Source organism: Musca autumnalis, unplaced genomic scaffold (genome assembly GCF_047663935.1).
Source record: "Musca autumnalis isolate F117 unplaced genomic scaffold, ASM4766393v1 scaffold_2, whole genome shotgun sequence".
NCBI classification, from domain to species: Eukaryota; Metazoa; Arthropoda; class Insecta; order Diptera; family Muscidae; genus Musca; species Musca autumnalis.
In genome coordinates, this window is record NW_027411755.1 from 122,637,160 (window position 1) to 122,661,144 (window position 23,985).

At 35.1% G+C, this 23,985-nt stretch overlaps 2 protein-coding genes across 3 annotated transcripts in view; both read right to left on the bottom strand.

The window, feature by feature from the left end:
* LOC141393065 (uncharacterized) overlaps positions 1-23,985 on the bottom strand; it is a 78,566-nt gene that overhangs the window by 14,665 nt on the left and 39,916 nt on the right. For both annotated transcript variants that reach the window (XM_073966017.1, XM_073966018.1), the window contains exons 3-4: positions 5,547-5,778; positions 4,220-5,493 (exon numbers count right to left, since the gene is read on the bottom strand). In XM_073966017.1, the coding sequence (XP_073822118.1) occupies positions 4,220-5,493; positions 5,547-5,778 (1,506 nt within the window). The remainder of the gene's footprint in view (positions 1-4,219; positions 5,494-5,546; positions 5,779-23,985) is intronic.
* Elba3 (Early boundary activity 3) lies at positions 19,614-20,748 on the bottom strand. Its single transcript, XM_073970401.1, has 3 exons — positions 20,206-20,748; positions 19,847-20,137; positions 19,614-19,715 (listed from the first exon to the last, which is right to left on the bottom strand). Exons 1-3 carry the CDS (start codon positions 20,746-20,748, stop codon positions 19,614-19,616), a joined length of 936 nt encoding a protein of 311 aa, XP_073826502.1.

The following is a 23,985-nucleotide window of genomic DNA, read 5'->3' on the forward strand; positions in this document are numbered from 1 at the left end:
TAAACGTATCTAAAGATTTATCATTTTGTAGTTATAGTAGAATAATCTAAACCTTGTGTACGAATATGTTGAGACTATCAGCACTAGCTTGGATTATTATATGTTGCATTTATATTTAAAATATTTTAAAATTGTATATGCGAATTTTGCAACGAACCATTTTGTTTTTCAACAACAAACTTAAATGTTGCTTGCTAGATATATACAAAAGGTGGTTGTTGTGCGAAGGGAAATTTGTTTCCGATATATCGATCCGAATTCGTACCGTAATCGGAAGAAAAACATTAGCATATTCGAAAGGAAATTTACTTCCGACATTTTCTCCAAAATCGGAAGGAAATCTGAAAGATTTTGCTTCCGAAATTGTTCCGATGTGTCGGACATCAGACATTTGGTTTGCTGGGAACAACCCAGTAAACAATTGTTGCCGAGCGGTCTGATATTAGATTCTTTTAAGAGGTTTTCCAAAGTGTGTTCAGAAAATGTAGGGATTTCTCAAAATTTCCCTCAGAAATTGAAGTGATCTTCAGCAAGATTTCGTTTAAGAATTTCTGCACACTTTCGTGCGCTTGTTTTCGAAAATGTTGCGAGTAATCTGCACATACTCTAATGCATGGGTGCTCACATTGAAGATGTGTTTCTCCGTTGCAGGCCAAACAACGACTGATGCTTACTCTCAATTTACGCTACGGTGAAGAAATGAGCAGCCCTGCTCTAATGGGAAATGTCGATTCGTTTCTCTCTCTCTCTCTCTCTCTCTCTTAGGAACAAAATTGCCGAACATTCGTCGAGAGTTGATTTAAAGAAAAGGGAGATATTTTTTGTGTCTTCACGATATTGCTTGTTTTTTAGTTATTTTGCAGCTGTTAAGTGAATAAGACGTAACGGAACAAGTTATTTTGTGATGAAATTGGCACCTGTTTTACCATAAATGAAAGTGTAAGATTGTATACACATTTTCTAAAACGTTGTTTATAATATTGTTATTTCTATTTTAGATAAATCAAATGGAAAATTTGTTCGCAAGGACTGTGCTTTATGATTTTATAAATGTGCAATTCAGTGGGCAGCAGCGACGAATACTATTTCTTCCTCATTGTAATAATAAAAAGTTCAACAAATATTTTAAATAATGTTTCAATTTAATCGATGAGAAATTCGAATCGTATCCTAATAAACATTGAGAATTTTGGGAGAAAATATTCAGAATATCTAATAAAACATCAGAATAGTTTCCGATTTACGGAGAAAATATCTAGAATTTTTTTAGAATTCGTTTCGAAAATTTTCAGAATCTCGAAACAAATCTCCGAAAAAAATTCTTTTTTCTTCAGATTTTCGAATATTTCTTCAGAGTGTTATCAGAAAATCTAAACGAATTCGTGTAGAAACTAGAGTGTTCTTTCCGAATTTCCCTCGACAAAACGTTCCGAATTCTGCGAACCGCTTCACACAAATTCGGACCTGTTTTGCATGCGATTACGGCATCAGAAATGGAAACTTGTGCAGAAAATACATCCGAATACGGTACGATCTCGGCAAAAATTGTTGGCTGGGAAACCACACCACACACATACACACTACAACAACATACCTAAACTACCACTGTAGGTCCCAACAATTTTGTTGTTAGTTAACTGACAAACCAAACAACTACAGTGCGTTTGGTGTCGGAAAAACAAAGTGTTTGGCAGTATAGTTCGCAACTACAATTTTTTAATTTCTTTATTATAAAGACAAAATATAATATCTCAACCTAGTGCTGATGAACTCAACATGTATCTATGTACATATGGTTCGTATTGTTCTGCTATGTCCACAAGTTGTTGAGAAAATCCATTAGAAGAAAAACGGTAATTTACAATATCTAATACAAAATAAAAGCATTAATTAATAAAAGGCAGCAAAATTTGTCTTTGGTTTGGTTGGTTGTGGTGGTGGTTGTTAGTTCCCTGTAGGAAATGTCAATACAGTAGCTTTGATTTTGCTTCCAATCGTTTTAGTGCAAATTTGATTTTCCTGCCAAAAAAACTAAAATATATGCATTTTTGTCAAATTTTCAATGCAACTTACACTCTTAACCACTAATCTTCTAAGTGCGAATTTTATTTAACTACCAATAGTATTTGGAAAAATTAACGCATTTTCACAGAGAAATTTGTATTTACCAGCCAAAACTAAAATCACGTCATGCGACAGTTGCTAACTCATGCACAGGGTCTTTTGTACAGAAGAAAACTGTTTTATGTTGATCATTTGTTGTCTACAATGATGCGTGCAAAGCTTGTTTTGGCAGCTAAGTCAAAACTACTGTAGTAAATCTATACTGACTTACTACTGACATTGTTAACAGTACTACTGACAACAATTTCCTATAGACATTTTGTATGAACGTGTCATTCGAAAGTCAGTACTGACAATGGAACTAGTATGTCAATAGTAATTCAGTAGTTCCTGAGGAACCATGTGTTGACATTGGAGGTAGTGAGTCAGTATAGACATTGGAGGAAGTAAGTCAGTATAGACATTGGAGATAGTAAGTCAGTATAGACATTGGAGGTAGTGAGTCAGTATAGACATTGGGGGTAGTGAGTCAATAGTACCAGATTTTCAATACTAAATTTTTTAGCTTACTTGGAACTTGTCATAGATAAAACAGCTATATAGTACGTTTAATAAGGAGATGAAGCTACACATTTGTTTAAATACTATATTTCATTAAAGAATAAAACAAATAATATTGAAAATGCTAAAAATGTACAAATTGTGTATTACAGTATTTTTATCTTTTTAAATGGCTAAGCCAAAGATTCCACATAAGTAAAAATTAGTAAATAAAGACAATGTTTTCAAGGCTGCTTAAACATTTTAACATATAAATAATAAAAAACGTTTTCGTTTTATTTTCTTGGCCAAGTCGCACCAATGACTTGTCTGCTTTAAATAGTTCTTCTTCTGTTGCACTTAACGTTTTATCAGGCGATTCGCTGAATGTTGATATAACATCTAGGAATTGGAAAGAATAAACATGTATAAATAAACATAAATAAAAAATATGTCCTTAAATTTGCTTGCCTATTACAGCTGTATAATATTGGCAAAATCTCACAATCGATTTTTGCCAAATAATTCTTTAACATTGTAATTCATTATTATGTTTAGTTGCATTCAGCATTTCCAGCGAGACGGGACAATATATACATCTAATTGCCGAAATTTCACCACAAATGTTGTTAGTCGCCTCAGAATTCGTACTTTGCTATAGAACTGTTTATTTTTCACATGTATTTTATAATTTCTTTTGCTCATACTTGTTAAGTTTTCACGATATTTTATTGATTTTTACAAAAACACTTTTTTCACTAACCGCAAAATTTTTTACGCCAAACAATTAAGAAAATTAAAAAAGATGCTTCGTTGGGCTATCATCTGTCAATATACACAATGCTTCTTCTTATTAAGGTAAAGGTATCAATAGTTGACAATCTGGTGACAAAGTGTTGACTTTGTCACCATATTAGTAGACAAAGTGGCGACATGTCAACACATGACCCCACACTTCCTACAGGGTTATAACAAAAACAGCAACTCACCAAAATTGGTTTTTTTCAATCTCTCAGAAAAAACAGCAATTTTTTGAAAGGCGTTCATGAAATGCAGCAATTTGAACCTTGGCAAGACTTTTTTTCTGTGTAAGTGTGGTAGAAATTTCACGATGTGCAAAGTATTGTCCAAATCGGTTACTCCCTTCAATAGTAACCGTGCGCACAAATTTTCTGAACAATTTCGAACTTATGTGGGGGAGGTACCGGAAGGAGTGGACAAATATAAACCATCTTCAAACTTAAACTTAGTTTGGACAAAATACCTATTACGAAAGTCAAATTTTGGGTCGAATCAGTTGATCCGTTCGAGAGTTACCGTGCGCTCCAGCCAGACAGACAGACGGGCGGACATGACTAAATCAACTCCAAATTGTCTCAAACGGATTTCGTCCAAACATTCTTGGGGTCTAAATCCATTATTTCGACGAGGCACATTTTGCCCGTATGAAAGTGTATTTACCCTGGTTAGCATAAATGCTGAGGGTATAAAAACATTTAAACAAATTTCTAAAATAAAAATAGTTGTGGCATTTTTTCTAATTTTTTTTTTTGCATACATTTCCCGTGATTCTTAGTGGTATTAACAACATTTATTTCAAAGTTTTATCACTCACCCAAATTTATAAATTCAAAAGAATGTCCCAAAATGCGATTCTTTTGATCCAATGTGTTATTTGAATTCAATACAAAAAATGTTAAAAATTGATCTAACAAATAATTTTGTTCGGCCTGTTGCAATGCCGCTTCTGTGGCGTAAACATCACCTAAGGATTGGCCAGTATTAGTTACAGATATATTGATGTGATAGATGTCGTTTGATTGTAAGATCACAGTTAAGGCTATATGTGCAGGATCAACGGTTCCAATGATTCCAAAAACAATGTTCAATAAGTTTGCCTTTATCACCGGTAAATGGGTATACACATAGGAGATATTTCCATTTGAATCAGATGAACATAAAGATTTGAATTCCTGATTTGAAGTTTTAGGCTCAGGAAATGGCATTTCACATTCATTCCCAGCAGGTGTTCTTCGGTATCTATACTTGTTGTGTGAGGTTTGATGAGATTCTTGAAATTCACAAGAAGGACAATGATTTCCTGTAGTATTGAAATATCGCATTGGAATACTGTGAACATTTTGTTCACAACATGGTCGCCGACAAGAATTACTTTTGATTTGGGAATGACATGGCGAATTGTGGATGGATCTAGAATATACTCGTTCCATTTTAGATGATGGACGTAATGTAGTTGAATGATATGAGTGTGCTGGTAAAGATTCAAAACTTTCTCTAGGAGAAACAGAATGTTTCTTAGCTGCATTTTTAAAAAAATATTCTGCATCTGTACCGCGACGTTCACTCATTTCCGAATCGTTTCTATTGGATCCACAAATCTTCACTTCACTAGTCTCCCCCTTAGCAAAATAAACCCCACGATTTTTCACGTTTTCTTTTGCCTTCTTAATACTCATCCTTTCGTTAGACACCTTATGATCCTGTGAATAACTTTGCTTATTTTCCGCACTTTCAATTAGGTTTTCATTGTTTGAAGGTTCCTTTGGTCCAACTATTAAAGATTGATGTCTTTCAATTAAGGTTTGTTCAAGACGCAAACAGCTTAATTTCAGTTCCTTCAAAATGTCATTGACTTCCTGCAATTGCTTGGTGATAGTACTTATTTTCTCGATGTCCGCACTGTTTGACATGTTTTGACGAACCTCATTTAAATTGTTTGCCAATTTTACTATCTCTTCTTCGAGAAATTCAATTTTGTTACATTCCGATTTACCATCATCAAGTTTACGTTTTTTGCAAGGGAAACTAGGACATGTAATCCACTTATTTGACCGCGATGTCGACGAAGTTTTATTATTTGGTTTCAAACTAAAAGTTTATCCATTCATAAAAGCTTGGTAAATCGTTTAGTTATAACTTACGAATTTATTTGAGGTTCCTGCTTCGACTTTGAGAGAAATTTCTCATCTGTAGGTTGTTTGGAATTATTTTCATCACTTTCCTTCTTTGAAAGACACCCACCATATAATCGTTCAAGGTCAACAAGAGATTTAACAAATTTCAATTCATAGCTGTTGTTATCTGCGGAAGAATCTAATTCTGGCTCTTCTTCAATTTTTTCCAACGACTGCATTTGCGATAATCGATTGGATTCTGGAAAGAAGAATTGAGGTCTTATTATCCAAATACACAATAGACAAATTTATACAAAAACAAAATTGTCAAGATCAAGCTTTTAACAGCCTAATTTATGGGGTAAACTCATAGATGGTCTGTCGGAAATTATAACGTATATGACATACATTTCTGACGTATATTACATACGTCAGAAACGTCGTAAACCTTCCCAAAAAACATGGTTTTTTACAGCATAAACAATAGAATTGTATAACCTAAAAATCGTTGTATTTCATAACAACAAAACTCATTTTATAATTTCTTTTGTGATTCCGTTTATAAAAAAGGAACAAATGTAAAAAGAGGTCATTGAAAAAATATACATTTTATGTATATTTTTATATTATATGGACATTATTGTTTGTTTATTATTTCAGCAGCAAATACTTTGAATCACGCATAGCGTTCAGAATGTATTGTAGATGGCGTGCTAAGTGCCTAATCCGATTTGTTCGTTCAATCTTTTCAGTTATTTTATAAAATAAAATATTAAAAAAATGTCTTTACATTTCCAAAAAAAGGTACGTTTACTCTTCAGAAACAAAGACAGGCTTTTCGAATTAGAATTAATTGAAAAATATGGTGGCAACATAATTTTTTTGAGGTTGATGACGTTTACTACTTTTTATACGTTTTCTACGGGTATATGACGTTTTCGACGTTTACAACTTTCTGACCGTCGAAAACCTAAAAAATCATCATACAGACCATCTCTGGGTAAACTTAACCCTTGAAAACATCGTGCAGTAACGTTACTTGACTCAAATGTGAAATCGTACGATACCATGATGTGCTTGTTATACCAATGCATAGGCGTTTTGAAAAAAATATTTGCGGGAAGGTTTTCCAACCGCCCGGAACTTTTAGCGTTATACATACATATTACAGCCACTTCAAAACACCTTAATTCAGGAGGGATCGTTATATGGTAAAACCCAAAAATGTTTTACAATCGATGAATCCGAGTTTCACCCTTTCAAAATACGCGAACTGTTAACATATTCTTAAATTCTTTAAAATGAAGTATCGACCATTAAAACAAGTAAGAAAGTATCAGTCGGTTTTGCCGACAGAGATATACCCTCAGCCTGTGTATATTGAAAAAAATTGTCCCAAAATACGTTTAAACATTTTGGGCATTTGAAACGACAAAAATGTTGATTAGGATTAAAGATCAAAAGTTTTGCGGAAGAGATACTAAAAGGAATGGATCGACATTGACCGTTATGGAAGTAGATCTCCAGCCACAACAAATGGTGCCATAGCGGGTTTTTACACTCTTCGGGCTGTTTGCTCAAGAAGTATGGACTTGCCCCTAAAAAAACTTTTATCATCGTAATTGAGGCAGCGAATGCAAGTTGCTTCAACAAAAATCAAAGTGAGTCGATATCAGGTCTTAAAGTGAACTTATCCGAAATTTTGTGTGGGAGTTACCGGATGGAGTGGACAAATATAGTCCATATTTGAACCTGATCTATATCTATTAGATATATTAGGATGTGTAAAGTATGGATCAATTCGGCCACTCCCTTCAAGATTTACCGTATGAACAAAATTTGCGAACATTTTTCAACTTTTGTGGGGGAGGTACCTGAAGGAGTGGACCGATATGGCTTATCTTCAAACTTAAACTATGTTTGGACAAAATATTACTAAGGCCAAATTTTGGACCGAATCGGCAGATCCGCTCTAGAGTTATCTTGCGCTCCAACCAACACAAGTGGTGTCATAGGGGTTTTTGCAACATTCAGGCTATTTTCTCAGGAAGTATGGACTTGCCCCTAATGAAACTTGTACCGCCGTATAGGGGGCCGTGAATACAAGTTGCTAAAACAAAAATCAAAGCAATTCGAGAGATGACCCTAAACTGAACTTTTCCAAAATTTTGTGTGGGAGGTACCAGAAGGAGTGGACTGATTGAGTCCATATTGAAACCTTATCTAAGTCTGGTACAAGTTTCACGATGTGCGAAGTATGGACCAAATCTGTTACTCCCTTTAAAAGTTATCGTGCGTACAAATTTTCGGTACATTTTCGAACTTATGTGTGGGAGGTACCGGAAGGAGTGGACCGATATAGCCCATCTTCGAACTTAAACTAAGTTTGGGCAAAATATTATGAAAACCAAAATTTGAACCGAATCGGTTTATCCCTTCGAGAGTTATCGTGCGCTCCAGCCAGCCAGACAGGCAGACAGACAGACGGACGGACATTGCTCAATCGACTCCAAATTGTCTGAAATACATTTCGTCCAAACATACTTAGGGTCTAAAACCATTATTTCGATGAGTCACATGTTTGGTCGTATCAAAGTGTATATGAAGAAAAGACAAAATTTTTTAGTTTTCCATAAAAAAAAATTTTAAAAATTTTTTTTAAGCTACATGAAAGATTTTTGGTGCATAGATTGGGAAAAAAATCCCATTCTTAAATCTGTTCGAGATACTAATTTTGGTTGTTGCGCGCAAAAGTTATGGCGGTTTCAATTCTGATAAAAAGAAAAAAATCTTTAAAAGACTCGAATCATTATACTGAGAAACTCTCTTAATTAGGGGCTCTCTACATACTATATGTTTACTGAGGTCCCATAACTTTAGTGAAAAAGTTGTAAATTTTCGCGGAAATTAGGAAAGCATTCAAAACAATTGGTAGCTTACAACTTGTTTTAATAAAATTCAAGCTGTTTATGCATCTGAAAAATGTATAAAAAATATGTACGTAATCTAAACATCGCGAAGATTCAAATGAAACCAAAACTATACAAATCCGTTTAGTGGTTTTCATATTATAGCGAAAAGAAAAAAATATATTGAGGAAATTTATAACATTTTTGTAAGAGAAAATATTTATTAAAATTTATTTTGTGAGTTAGTTGAACAAAATGTAAGAAAAATAGGTCGGAGTTTTTCTTCTATTTTAGTTAAATTTCACGCAATAAATCACATTTTTTATTCTAATCACTTCTCGATAACACGCTAACATCTAGCAGAAGATATGGATATCTTTCAAATAAATGTTGGGTTCCTTTAAATGGGGTATAATCTTGAAATAAAATTGTATCGGGTAATGTTCATTTTGGAATGTGTGTAAATCGCGAAATCCTCAAAATCACTTGATGCGCATGCGGTTTACCAATACAGCGAATTCTTCTCTTTTAATTTGTACACATTTGCCAGGATTTACTTTGGCCGCTAAGATGTAGCATCGTCTGCAGTTTAGTGTGCAACAAATTGTATAACACTTATATATTGCACAAAGTGCATACACTTTTTATGCGCATCCGATTTCACTATCAACCGTGAAAAAATACATCGATCTAAACATATTTCAATAAAATCCATCAAGAACCGTGGATGTAGCATCACACAGTATTTTTTGGATAAATCGGATACAGCTCCCACGCCACTAAATTTTTCAAACCGCTGTTTTCGCACAAACGCGAGTGATGATTCACTTTCTTCATTGAAATGGAAACGATCCACATAAAACGCGAATTAGTCAGCGATATTTTGAAAAACATTTTTCGCAAATTTTTCAATTTTTGCAGTAGCCATTTCCGCCGTTCTAGTAGATGGATTTTTATGATCTGTGATTCATATGATCCGGATCGTCGAAAAACTAAAATATCGCGGGGTACCAGCACACTCAAAACAATATTGTAAATACTGTACCCAAAAAATAGGTTTTTTAGAAAAAATATCACACTAAATTTTGGCCTTTGGCAGTAGAATACTCTGCTGCTGTGTGGGCTACATACTCAATATACATATCAGATTATGCGAAATCGCGAGTTCTTTAATCCTATAATTGGTTTTTCGAAATATCCGAATGCGCGTCCCAGTTACATAAAAAATACAAAAAACACCTGAAATCCGGCTTCAAAATGTCAGCATCCATAAAAGGTGGATGCAGTGGAAATTTTGGAAAGTGATACATTAGAAGTGTAATCTTCATTTTGTATTCTCCTACTTTTACTTTGGACAGATGTCCGTCATTTGAATGGTTTAATCAGAAATCGAATAGCAATGTAAAAAAACTGTTTCGCTTCAACGTGTTTTCCCTATGTTTTTTCCTTTACGCGGTCGTAACTACCACGTAAATTAATTTTTTTTTTTGCTAAATTTTTGAGCTTTGTACAAAAACATCTAAATTAATCCAGCAATAGTCATAGTTATTGGTAAACTACAATAGTTCGCGTATTATAATAGTGCAAACCTTGGCTTCATGGAAACTAAAAAATTTTGACTTTTCCTCATATATACCCTTCATAGCCTAAAGGCTGTTTCGGTATACTCTGACAAATCATCATGAATAGACTCACTCTTGAACAACGCTACGAAATTATCCAAATTTACTTTGAAAATCATTCGTCGATTCGCGCAACTTATAGACGACTTCGTCATTTGTATGGCGTTCAGCGATGAGGCGCATTTTTGGGTTAACGGGTTTGTTAATAAGCAAAATTGCCGCATATGGTGTGAGACCAATCCACAATAGACCCTACAGACTCCATTACATCCAGAAAAAATGCACCGTATGGTGCGGTTTTTGACGCTGGTGGCATCATCGGACCTTATTTCTTCAAAAATGAGGCCGGAGCTCGCGTTACTGTCAATGGAGATCGTTACCGCACCATGATCAATGATTTTTTTTTTGAAAATATGGATGACATTGATCCGGAGGAGATGTGGTTTCAACAAGATGGCGCTACGTGCCATACGGCGAACGCAACCATCGACTTATTGAAATCAAAATTTGGCGATAAGTTGATTTCGAGAAGTGGACCTGTCAATTGGCCTCCAAGGTCGTGCGATTTGACACCTCTCGATTATTTCCTGTGGGGCTACGTGAAGTCACTGGTTTATGCTGATAAACCAGCAACAATTGATGCCTTGGAGGCCAGCATTGTTCGTGTTATTGGTGACATACGGCCAGCAGTGCTCGAAAAAGTGGCCAAAAATTGGACGTCCAGAATGCACTTCGTCAAGAACAGCCGCGGTGCCCATATGCCCGAAATCATTTTCAAATGTTAATGTAACGTATTGGTCTTTCGAATAAAAAAAATTGATCACAATTTAATTTTTTGTGTTATTTTTTACAATTTCAAGTTCTATCGGGATAAAACAACACCCTTTACATAGATACCTTAAAAATAGGAAAATATGCAAAAATGTATGTTGGCGAATCCGCGTAATAAGTCGCGATTTTCTTTGAAAATGTGTACATATATGGAATCCTTTATGCGCAATTATAATATTTGCGAAAAAGCATGTCAAGAATTATAGAGATACGCGAGTAATATGGGCCTTTTACCAAAAATAGAATGTGGAGGCACATCCGTGGTTCACGAAGAATCTATTTGAAATAGGTGTATATTGACGTATTTTTGATGGGTGCTACTGGAATCGGATGCGCATCAAAATCGTATGCGCATTACGCAACTTTAACCCACTCTAAGGTTTTGTGCATTATGTGATGCAACTGGCGGCACACTTTGGTCGCTGAGTAAAACATCGAAATATGCATAATACTGAAAGAGATTGATTCGCTGTATCCAAAAACGGATGCGCATCAACTAATTTTAACAAGCTTTTTAATTTTCATATTTTTGAATGATTGTAAGTTGAATATTACTCTTAATTTCCTACCCTTATAAGTTATCACAGCAAGCATTTAAGCTTTCGCGATGGTAAACCATATTTCTTGATGAAGTTTTAGCAGTATACATTAATTATTGCATGGAATTGTATGAGAACTCCCAAAATTGTTTTTTTCTAATATTTCCAATCGAACCAAAAAATATATTTTGAATAAAATTTTAACAATAAGTTTTTTTTCTCTTTTTTTGTTGCTATAATATGCAACTTTTATACCCAATCTCTACACGCAAAAAAAATTGGCCTCTCTAACATATGTCCCAAACATATTTTGCAGCAAACATATATATGTTTGCAACAGTCCCAAACATAATATATGTTTGGGTCTGCAAACAAATATATGTTTGGGTGCAAACATATATATGTTTGGGTGCAAACATATATATGTTTGGGTGCAAAGATATTTATGTTTGGGTGAAAACAATTTTATGTTTGGGTGGAAACAATTTTATGTTTGGGTGGAAACAATTTTATGTTTGGGTGCAAACATTTTATATGTTTGGGTGCAAAAAAATACAAACCCAAAAGGCACAAAAAACAAAACAAACACATGCACCAGTGAGCGTTTACTAAGAGCAAGGGAGCGTAAAATTCAATGTAAAACACTTTAAAATGTGTGCTCACTTGCTCTCAGTAAGAACTCACTGGCTATCTCCATAGTATACACACAAATGTTGAGGTTGTTTATTGGAAGGCAAAAGAACAACAAACACATAGGTACATACAAAATTCCAAAGAAATACATAACACAATTTAATAAAAGAAAAACTGATTGAAATAATTTGTAAATAGTCACACTTTTAAAAAGAAAAAATATATAGAAACGTAGTTGAACGCTTCTCCTTTGTTGTGAAATAAAACAAATTGTCCTCATAGTTGAAATCATCAGCGGGGAATCGGCATCTAGAATCAAATGATTATGTAATGTAATAAATAAATATGGATATGCCATATTTCAAATATACATAAGTATGTATGTAATTACCAATATTAAATGCGATTTCTTCCTTGTCCAATAAAATAATTCCATTCAACTTTCCGATTCAATTATAAAATGTATTGGGCATTTAATTTACTAAAAAGCACAATTTCTTTAAGAAAACACAAAACACTGATTTATTCACTCACTTTACCGTCTTGACTCTACAAAGGCATCTAAAACACTGAAGAAAGAAATAAAATATAATTCATATCATTTCTTCTTTTCTTATTCTCCTCCTAAGTTGGTTAACAACAACAAAACAAGAAACACACGAGTTTGTCGCATACACGCCACCAAAGCCCCCTTCTTCGCTTCTACGTCTTCTATTATACAATACATACAACTCTTCATTATAAAACAGCAATCCACAGCCGCGAGAGCACTGTTATTACTCTCGTTGACAAACATCCTCTCTCCACCCATGAAAAAAATGTTCTAAGATAAAAAATATGTTGGTACCCAAACATATCAAATTGAGATATGTTACAAAATGTTGCAAACATATATTTGTTTGGACCCAAACATATTATGTTTGGATCCAAACATTAATTTGTTTGCAACCGGTCCCAAACACATATTTGTTTGGATCCAAACATATTTCTAACATAAATTTTTCTGCGTGTACAAATACGGTTTCATACTTTTCTATTAATTTTTTAGAGGTTTGTACAGACTCTGGGGTAGGATAATTTAGATTTATTTCAAGATTTTTTTCTTCTTTTCGAGAAAAAAAATATAAATTTAATAAATATTTAAATATCGTCGAATAGATATGGAATGCTGTTAGCGATTTATGCACAAATTTCCTCATACAATTAAATAAGTAATTTTTAAATATTGTTTTTAAATGTGAATAAAAACCGCTATAACTTTTGCGCGCATCGGCCAGTTTTGTGAACGCGAACGGATTTGAAACCAAATTTATTTCTTAACCTCTATACCAAAATCGATAAGCACGCAAAAAATTTTTTTAATTTTTTTCAAATGGAATTGCAAAAGAATTTTTGTTTTTACCATATACATCAATATAAAATTGTTAACAATGTAAGAAGAAAGTAGATTGACGTAGGTTGTACTGGTGAATATCACAGCTTTGGTTGGGAGCATTTCAACAATGTTGATCAATCCGCGCTTTAAACTGATCCCAATTGCGTTACCAAAAGTGGCCAAATACTATACAAAATACTATACAAATACTCAAGTATCCCAATTTGCAATTTGTCACAGTGATTCAAGCCATTGGCAAAAAATAAAGAAATTAATGGCGGATATCTCCACATCTCACAGTGGTTAAAGCCATTGGCCAAAAATAAAAAAAAATAAGGTCAAATTTTTGGTACATCTGGCAAATCTGAAAGCTATGACATGGAGCTTTTTAAGAATTTAAAAGTTGTTGTTTCATTCGAACTCGTTCATCTTAAAAATAGCTCCAAAAGTCGGAACATTTGACTAATATTTTTTTAGTGCCCACCTCGGGAATAATATTCTACTGAATTCATGGGTTTACGATTAATCAGTATTAATATGAGCTGCCATCCATACAAGTGGATCCACTGTGCATCTGTTTGACATATTCTAAGGAGAGAACCTGATAATGAAAGTAGACCGTTTGAGCTTTAAATCAATAGCAAATGTGTTGGTGATGATGGTAAATATAAGAGTTATTGCAATAGGCGGTGAACTATCCCAATTTTAATATTTAAATAAAAAAAATATTTTAATGACAAATTGTATCTCTGCTTCTATTTGGTGTATTCGAAACATATAACCTGCGAATCAAGAAGAACAGCAAAGCCTTAAATCTGTACCAAGTAGACTGTCGACAGTAATCAAATGTAAAGCATATAACAAAAGGCGTCAAGTTATACCAATATTTAATTTTTGGACTTTTATTGAATTGCTTTTTTATTGACAATTAAACCGATTAGACTTTGCTTATTACAAGGTCTACAATAAAATTGCTTTACATTTGATGAAGTTTAAAATAACTATACTTTAAAATTTGTGCAACTTTTCAGACTTTAGTTATAGTTTTCAGGGGACTTACATCTTTAAATTAACACAGATTATCTCAATATTTTGGCCCAGTTCTTTGAGTTTTCTATAGGAAATAGCTTTTGAAGTAATCAATATAATATATAAACATCCCATACTAGTTGATGGCCTTAGTAGCCAATGCTACCTTCTTTTATTAACTTTGTATTTACTACTAGTTAATGTAATAAATAAATAAAAATAAACATCCCTTAAGACTTCTCTCATATCAATGAGTGCACCTCGATTCATATTAGTTCAATGATATGGGACCTACTGTTTATCGCCAAGTACGAACGGCGGCTCTTACGACACCACTTGTAGAGAAATTTTACATGGCTGAAATACTCAGAAAATGTCGCCAACATTACTGAGCGGTATTTTGCCAACATCGAAAATTTTGATGTTGCCTAGCCTGGCAATCGATCCGCAGACCTTCTAACTGCATATTTGACATATTTTCTCAAAAATGAGAGTGAGAATGAATGAATTGTTTCATATTAATGCCTAAAATAACATTCATTCCATTTTATTATAAAAAAGGTCCCACACAAACCACTTTGAAAAAAAAAAACTTAAAAATACTAGGAAATGAAAAAAAATAATTTTCTTAAAAAATTATTTGCTGTTGCACGAAAGAATGACCTTTTGCCTATTAATAACATAAATAACTTTTATTCAATTTAAATATTGACAAAATTTTCCGCACAAACCACCTTTAATTTGTATGATATATGAAATAAAGTTATGTATAATATAAAATACTATAACACTATAAGTTGATAAAAATGCCCCAATGTTTTGTTTTCAGTTAAGTATTTCCTTACAGTTAAGAATTTCCTTCCAGTAAGGAAAGGATCAAAGTCGGGCGGACCGACTATATGATACCCTGCACCACTGTGAATATGTAAAATACTTATATATGGAAGATATATATAAATCTGAAGCATTTCGATATACCAAATTCCGTCACACATTCTACATTTCATCAAAATTGGACAGATATATGGTGTTTGGTGCAGCAAACACGTGAATTCGGGCGAAAATATATTTGGGAGCTATATCCAAATCTGAACCGATTTCGATAAAATTTGGCACATTTACTTCTAGACGGAATTCAGTCCCATATTCCAAAATTCATCGAAATCGGACATATGTATATAGCGTGTTTGGTGCAGCAAATACGTGAAATCGGCCGAAACTATATATAGGAGTTATATCCAAATCTGAACCGATTTTCACCAAAAGCAATAGCGTTCTTCCTAGGGCTTAAAAAATAATTATTTATTATTTATTTATTTATTTATTTATTTATTTATTTATAGAATTTATCTTATATTTAATATATTTAATATAAGATAAATTGGGAGAATAGCATTAGCAGCATAGGCCATCAGCTATTAAAAAATAATATTCCTCAATTTTCAGCTGAATCGGACAATAAATGCGACCTGTTTTTTGCGAACGGACGGACATGAATAAATCGACTCAGAAAGTGATAATATACATATATGCCTAGAAGGAACTATGGGCCAATCTCGTTTCCTTTTGTATGTTACATACAAATGCACAACGATATAATAGCCCTTAGTGTTGTGTAGGGTACAAAAATGGTCAAAAATTCTGAAAAATAAAACCTTTAAAGGCTTTTTGTGCGGAAGCTTTTCTTTATCGAATCACTTTATATTTAAGATTTTATGTAATCTTAGGTAAAAACTCATCAAAATATCACATAGGGATACGAGGTTGCATATCTCTGCACCACGGTGGCACCAATGTAATCAATGTACATTTATGAAAATACCTTGATTTCGAGAGTGCTGTAATTATTTTGGTTCAGTCAGCCCTGGGTGGCTGATAACTTTAGTATCTCCCTAAAAAATGTTTACCGTCAAAAGCCTATGTACAGGGGTAGTGGTGTAGGGTATCACATAGTTGGCCCCGTCCCGACTATAGTCTTTACTCACTTGTTCAAAGGATTCCTTCTTTCAATAAAAGGTATTATTGAGAACACATACATACATACATACATATGTTCTCACAACATCCCTGAAGGGACCAGGGAGACTTCTCTCATATCAATGAGTGCACGCCGATTCATATTGGCTCAATGATATGGGACCTACAGTTTATCGCCGAGTCCGAACGGGTTGTCTCACGACACCACTTGTAGAGAAGTTCTTCATGGCTGAAATACTCAGGAAATGTCGCCAGCATTACTGAGGGGGAATTTTGCCACCGTTGTAAATTTGATGTTGCTTGGCCTGGGATTCGAACCGCAGACCTTATGAGTGCAAGGCGGACGTGCTAACCATTGCACCACGGTGCCCCCCAATTGAGAACACAAATTATCAAAAACTAAAAGTCAATTTAGACAGCTTTAAGTTACTGAGAAAAAAATCAAGTCCTTATTCAATTTATTTTTAAAAATTTTGTTTTTTTTAATAGTCTGGCTTATTACCATTGTTGTTGTTTAGCAAACAAAAAACAAAAAAACTGATGAAATTTAAAATATTAAAACAACAACAATGTGATTAATCAACTGGGAAAATGCTATAGTCGGAAAGGGGGACTACGTGATACACTACACCACTACCCCTGTGATTTCCACTGGTGAACATTTCTTTGAGGTAGTTACTAAAGTTTTCACCATCCAGGCGTTCATACCAAATGACTTAGGGCTAACTGAACCAAAATAACACTGTGCAACAAAATGTAGGTAAAAGTCTGGGGTACGGAAAATTTCTCTTGTGGAAGAAAGGCCTTGGTGAGTATATTAAGAAACCCGAACGACAGATCCGCCGTGAGTCGAACTTCGGCATTATTGCGTGCTGAAATTTTTGCTAGAGACCCTGTAAGGCATCAGAAATTAGCGTTATATCTTTGTTCACTGTTATTTTAGCTTATTTTTGAGATGATATGTCTTCAGTCAAATCCAATCGCTTCCTTCAATGTCCTTTTCGTCCTTTAATTTAAGAGCTGCTATAAAAGTACCACAAGATGACGTTTTTCAGCTTCGAAATGTTCGCTCAGAAAATTTTAGGTATGGCTCTCAAATCTAACCGATTTTGTCGCGTTTTCGTGTTCGTTTTGTGCATTTACCCTGTTTTTGTTCAGAAAAAGACAATATTTTTTGTTTTGCATATTCGTTAATGAACGTACAAAAACACAGTTTTTTTCTGAGCAAACAGGGGTAAAAGTCAAAGCTGGAACTTTTTATACCCTCCACCATGAGTTGTATTGAAGTAAAATGTGACAATTACTTTCCTTTTGTTCATCCCTAAAGAAGACTATATAGCAAATTTCACCCATATCGGTGAGAAAATGTGTTTACAACCTTCAAAATACCGAAAATCGGAAGGCACCGTTCTATGGGGGCTATGTTAAAACATGGGGAGAAAATTCTGGGAGAAAATTTGTTTGTCCCAAAGAGGACTAAGTGCGCTTCTATGGGGGTTATACGAATACGTGGAACTATACTTCTCTTCTGGAATATTTTATACCCACATGGAAAACTTAATGCCAAATTACAGCCGTTTCGGTGGGGTATTTAAGCCACAACCTTAAAAATAAAATCTGGAGGTACCGTTCTATGAGGGCTATCTGAAAGCGTGGACCCTTACCGACAAATTTTAGGGAGCAAGTTTAATACCCACAACGAAGACTAAATACCAAATTTCAGCCACTGCGGTGGTATTTTGAGGCCACAATATTCAAAATAACGAAAATCGGGAGGTAATATTCTATGAGGCTATATACCAACAAATTTCAGGAGGAAAGTTTAATATCCCTACGAAAACCGATATAGCCCTTTTCAATACCAAACATCCTAGGAGAAATTTCTGAAATTTCTGCACCAAATTGTGAAGCTCTATCTTAAAAATTGCGCGCTGTATCTTGATTTCGACTTAGAATTTTATGCTGATCAAGAATATATACGAATATCTCGATGTGTTACAAACAGAATGACAAATTTTATTATACCCTCCATATTATGGCGGAGATATTGGCATAAGAATAAAACTTTGAATTTGTATGCAAGTTTTATAGCCAATTCTGACTTGTAAGTATTACCCGACCATTACCAAAATCAACAGCTTTCTTCCTCTCTGCGACCCCCAACTGCCAAACCAAAATTTCTTGACCGATCCGACCAAATTTGCGACTTGAAAAAAGGGATATATTACGGACTATTGCTATATCTCCTTCGTTTGACCACCTACGTCAACCAACTTTACATCATTGCAGACATCTTCTTCTTCCATAGCCATGCTTTTGGAAGGCCACCAACCAGAGCTGTTATACTCGACATTACAATTGAAATCCCAAAAATTAAAACGTGGATTGGATAAGCGACTACTGCGAATCTTCGTTGTTTGTACACCTACGCCTACCTACTTTGCATTGTTGTAAAGGTGAAGCTTTCCACTTTCATTATCAGGCTTTTCTTTTGGAATACTCTTAATAGAAGCGGAAATATTCGCATTAAAATAAAACCTTGTATTTTTCTCCACACACGTTTTTCCCAATTCCGACCACTGAATATAATCCGTCCATCACTAAAACCAATAGGCTTCATCCGCTCCAGAGCTCCCATCAACCCCCAAAATTTCGTGATTACAAGGTTTAGATGGACATACGGACGGACACACATAGCCAGATCTCAGCTCGTCGAGACATTCATTTTGGTATATGTAAGTATAGGTCTACGACCATTATTTCGGTGCGTTACAAACTTTTTGGCCAAAACCAACTTATAATACCCTCCCCACATAGTGGTGTAGGGTATAAAAAAACTACAACGGCTATCCCACTAAAAATGTCACCAAGATTTGTACAAATCTAGAGATCGAAAAGTAATTTTTACTAGAAAACAAAAATCGAAAAGTCTACTACTTTGATTTCATCAAGCCTGCTGATTTTATGAAACTTTATTGAAAATTGTATTTTTTGATAAAGAAAATAAAAACGAAGCTGTAAAATATTTATCTTTCAGATATTTATTAAAATAACACTTAAATTTAAGTTTGTAATACACAATTTTTGTTTTATATTGTCATACAATTTTAGATTATCTTTCTCCTCTTCTCTTCTATAGTTGTCGAGTTAAACCCAATTGTCAATTTTACGAACGAAATTTAATGTCTTAACATCTGATACGTATCCCGTTTAACAGGCAGTATTGTCACGGGTTTGGCACACAATGTCTGATGATCCAATGGTGGGAGGGAGACTTTGAACTGTAAAAGAAAATTCGGAAAACATTAGAAGCTATTCGGCGGCAGTTATTACACAAAACCAGAACAGTTCTTTTTTATGAAGAACTTACATGTTTATGTAATATTTGCTCAATGCGTTCGGCACTACTTACACAACTTGTTCCGCTAATGGGGAAATTAGTTGTCAGGCAACATTCTTTCATTGATCGTAGTTCCGAGTCCAACTTATTGCGATCTTTGGATTTGCGAATTATTATGGCCTGATAGACAGTTTCGCCTTCTTTAATGTAGGCCACAACATTACGATAAAGATTATCCTCTTGCCACACTGTGCCACAGATATTTATAATGCTGTAGCTGACATTACTTGGTCCGCTGCTGTATTGGACAAATAACCAAGGCGTCTCCTCAATGTCATTATTATCGTAGGGTTCTTCGAAAGCCTAAAAGATAAGTGGAAAGTAAACGGATTAGTTTAAGCCGCAGAAAATGTAATAGCTGTCACACTTACCCCCTCAAAGCATCTTGCCTTGAGCATATCCAATTCTTTTTGTATCAAATCGTCGGATTCGCTGACATGCAATACCGTTGCCATTCTTTGAATTTTACCATCTCTGATCAGCACCTCACGTATTGTGGAATTATGGAAATCCTCTTTGGGCCAGACAATCTCCTTTTGGTGGACAATAGCATGGACAATGGTGTTGGCACCTTTGTTAAATTGCACCAAATACCGTTTTGATAACCTTTGTTTCAAAATCACCTCCTCATTGTTCTTTGTCAACGTCTTAAACTGCTGTTCGATAAAGTAACGATCATCGGAAGCCAATTTAACACGACCTTCAATAATGGCGTGATTCCAATTGAAGCGCACACGCCGATTTATGTACATATTGCTCGAATCACTATCCACCAAATCAATGGAGTGTATAACGCCATAGACAATTCGGCCATTCTCCTTGCCACCCTTCGATTGGCCCTCGTCCATTTCGATAAGGAACCATGACATGCGGCAAATTTCACGAGACTTGTGTAGCAACTGTAGAGATGTCATTTTTCACAAAAAACTTTCACTTTCACTTCGTGTAAGACACAAATAATGTTTTCAGTTAGACTGATAGTTTAGAACTGTTAATCTGCCGTTACGCGTACTTGATTAAATACCTAACCTCCTCCTCCTCCCGCTCCTGTGGCTTACGTATTTTCCACGATCACTAATCACAACTACCTGTTGTACCTTAAAATACCTACTTAATAATCCCAGAATTTTATTGCGCCCACTATCAAAATTCCACGAACGCACACACAAACTTTATGGCCGGTCGGCCATAGTTTATGACCGCAGGTCATTCCATTCGTGTCGTTGTCAAAGTCAATTGGTTTTCGCCAACAAATGCTAGGAAATTACCGCACATACACACACTGGGAAATTATGTCCAGTTTGAATTTTAGTCGCTTAGTTTAACGATAACTTAATTGTACGGAAATTCCCATAGTCGAATATAGATTTGAAAACTATTTGCATTTTCAAAGAAATCCTCTTCGAACTGCGACGCTATTCGTGTTAAAATAATAATGACAATATTTAGAAAGATTCCCGCAACGAAGCAACGCAATTTGATGGAAATTATTTCCACGGTGTCTTCTGAAAAATTGTCGAATTGGATTTTCCATAATTTGAAATAACCCAAAATGACTTCTAACTTTTTTAGGGGAAATAACATAAATAAATGTGAGTAATTACAGAAGGCCAAATTTATCTGATACTGATAACACAATATCTTTGAGGGACATTATTTTCAGTAATAATGTTTTATCACTCATTTAATTATCGTGAACTATTTTTTTAACACGAACAAAAAAGTATTTCTGCGTGTTATAAATTTGAAATTGGCTGATTAGTATTTGTTTATTGTAATATTTATAAATTTTAAGAAACTTCAATTCACTCTTATTGCATACAACACTATACGTGGTACATTAAGTTCGACCAGAAGAGCACTTTATATTTTCCACATTGAATAAAATTTAAAGTAAAAATAACACTCAGTGGAATGTTGGTGAAATTTCCTGAGTATTTCAGCGGACTTGGTATGTTTGTGGAACGAAACATGTAAAAAAGTATCAGTCATTTTAGTTGGTCACCGTAAAACTTAGATGTTTTTGACTAGAGCTGACAAACTAGCGATAGTCTGACTATCGTTGTGATTACTGTCGTAAAACAAGGTTACGGCGGCCACTAAAACATTATTTGGGTTATCTATCGCGAATTATTAAAAACATAGTTGCATCCGAGTCCATTTTAAACAAACCTTTCGACAGTGATCAAAACGATAGTCTGACTTTCGATAGTTTGCCAGCATATTTTGGACCACTAGGTCAAGAAGCATGCCCACGAAGAACATAATATCGCAGTAAACAGGACCACAAGGTCCGGTATAATTTTCCAAAGGATCTTCGAACAGATCCTAAACTGCACTTTAACAAAAATGTTGCACTTTAGTGGAAAACCGATATAGACCATTTTTATTGAAGTTAAATTAAATTTGAACAACAAATTATGAGATCAAAAGTTTGGATATAAATATAGCACGTACCATTTTAGTGAAATTTTTTGCATTTTTGAGGGGGAGTTACCGGAAAGTGTGGACCGTTATTGTCCATCTTCGAACTTGGGGAAAATATTACGAATGCCAAATGTTGGACCGACTCGGCTGATGACTCGTTCGAGAGTAATTGGGCACTCCAGCGATATTTTCTCAGGAAGTATGGATTTGCCCGAGACAAATTTTGTACCGTCCTAATGGTGGCAACGAGTACAAGTTGTTACAACAACAATCAAAGGGATTCCAGAGCAGTCCTTGAACTGGACTTTTTGTGAGGAGGTAACCTAAGGTGTGGACAAATATATAGTTCATATTCGACCTGATCTATGGACCATCTTCATGAGGAACGAAGTTTTTACCGGTGCGTCAGCACAACAAGATGTTGTCGATGCATTACTTGCTTGGGTGTTATCGCAATGAGCATCCCTGTAGCGATTTAATGGATGGCTCCCCCCACCCAGGTACGTCAGGAGAGATTTTCATGATCTAGAGCAGCGTCGCCCATAATATTTCCATCAATACTAAAGCATGCGTGTATGCATGGGTGAAAAAACAACAACCACATGACATTCATCGTTTGTTTATGTACACGTACACTGTACGTGAGAGAGAGAAGCAAATGCAAAAACAATTCAGTGGGCGCCCTCACTATACAAAGAAGCAAAGAAGCGCGTCCCTGATCTAGAGAGGTCCAAAGGTATAAAAGAGAACCTCTAGATCAACCAGCCTATCAGGCAGGCTTGGATATCATTCACACAGACATGGTTGCAGTGTGAATGCCGTACTTGGAGACCATCCTCCATCCACCGCAGCAGAAGAATGCCAGCCGCCAAGGCAAACACGAGTGGTTTTAGCCCAGTTAAGATCGGGACGATGCATCCGCCTCAATTCGTATTCATGCCACGATACCCAACACATGCCCTGCATTTGGATTGGGACCACACGACACACTGTATTTGTTTAGCTGCGCAGCTAACCCCACTCACCTGTCTCTTGATTCTTTATGGACGCAACCAGTCTAGGTTGCAGAATTTTTGAGTCTGGATACTTAGTAACCAGAACCTGATAACTGAAATACTACACGAATGAACATATGAGGCGCTCAGCGCCAAAACGGCCTGACCCACCCAGCAAAAAAAGTCCTCCCAAAATCATGGGTTTTGTAAGGGATTTTTGGCAGCCGTAAGTACTCGCAAACCCCCGTTCTTCCCCATTATTTTTACAAGGGCATGTCGCACTCAGTTTGTAGTTATTTTATGACCACTAGAATAACTAGTTATTCTGTGGCCACTAGAAGTTGAAAAGTAAGTAGAAAAAAATTCTATTTTTAGAACAGTTGATGTAGAGATTTTTTTAATTTCATCACACTTTCTTACTTTTATTTTACTTTATTTTATTTCGATCGCTGTGCGAGTTGAACACACGAACCCTCTGATTTCTAGCCAAAGACACTACATACTATGCCACGCACACGAACATTAAGGGTTGCTTAAGAACTTAAATGTGCAGTGAACATGTGCACCACAAATTGTTATTTTTTAATTAAAAAACTCGCGTGCCGACAGTGAGCGTTGAACACACAACCCTATGATTTATAGTCGGACACACACTCACTGTGCCACCGTCCTCATTACTTAGTGAGGAGCAAAGTAAGTAGGTTTGCCTTGTAATTTTTTTAAGAAGTA

Bases quoted from the DNA above. Each gene is read 5' to 3' on its own strand.
- Elba3 (XM_073970401.1), bottom strand. From the start codon at position 20,748: ATGACATCTCTACAGTTGCTACACAAGTCTCGTGAAATTTGCCGCATG. The intron at 20,138-20,205 runs GTAAGTGTGACA...CTTATCTTTTAG, and splicing joins AGGCAAGATGCTTTGAGGGG to GCTTTCGAAGAACCCTACGA. The intron at 19,716-19,846 runs GTAAGTAGTGCC...TTTCTTTTACAG, and splicing joins CCATTAGCGGAACAAGTTGT to TTCAAAGTCTCCCTCCCACC.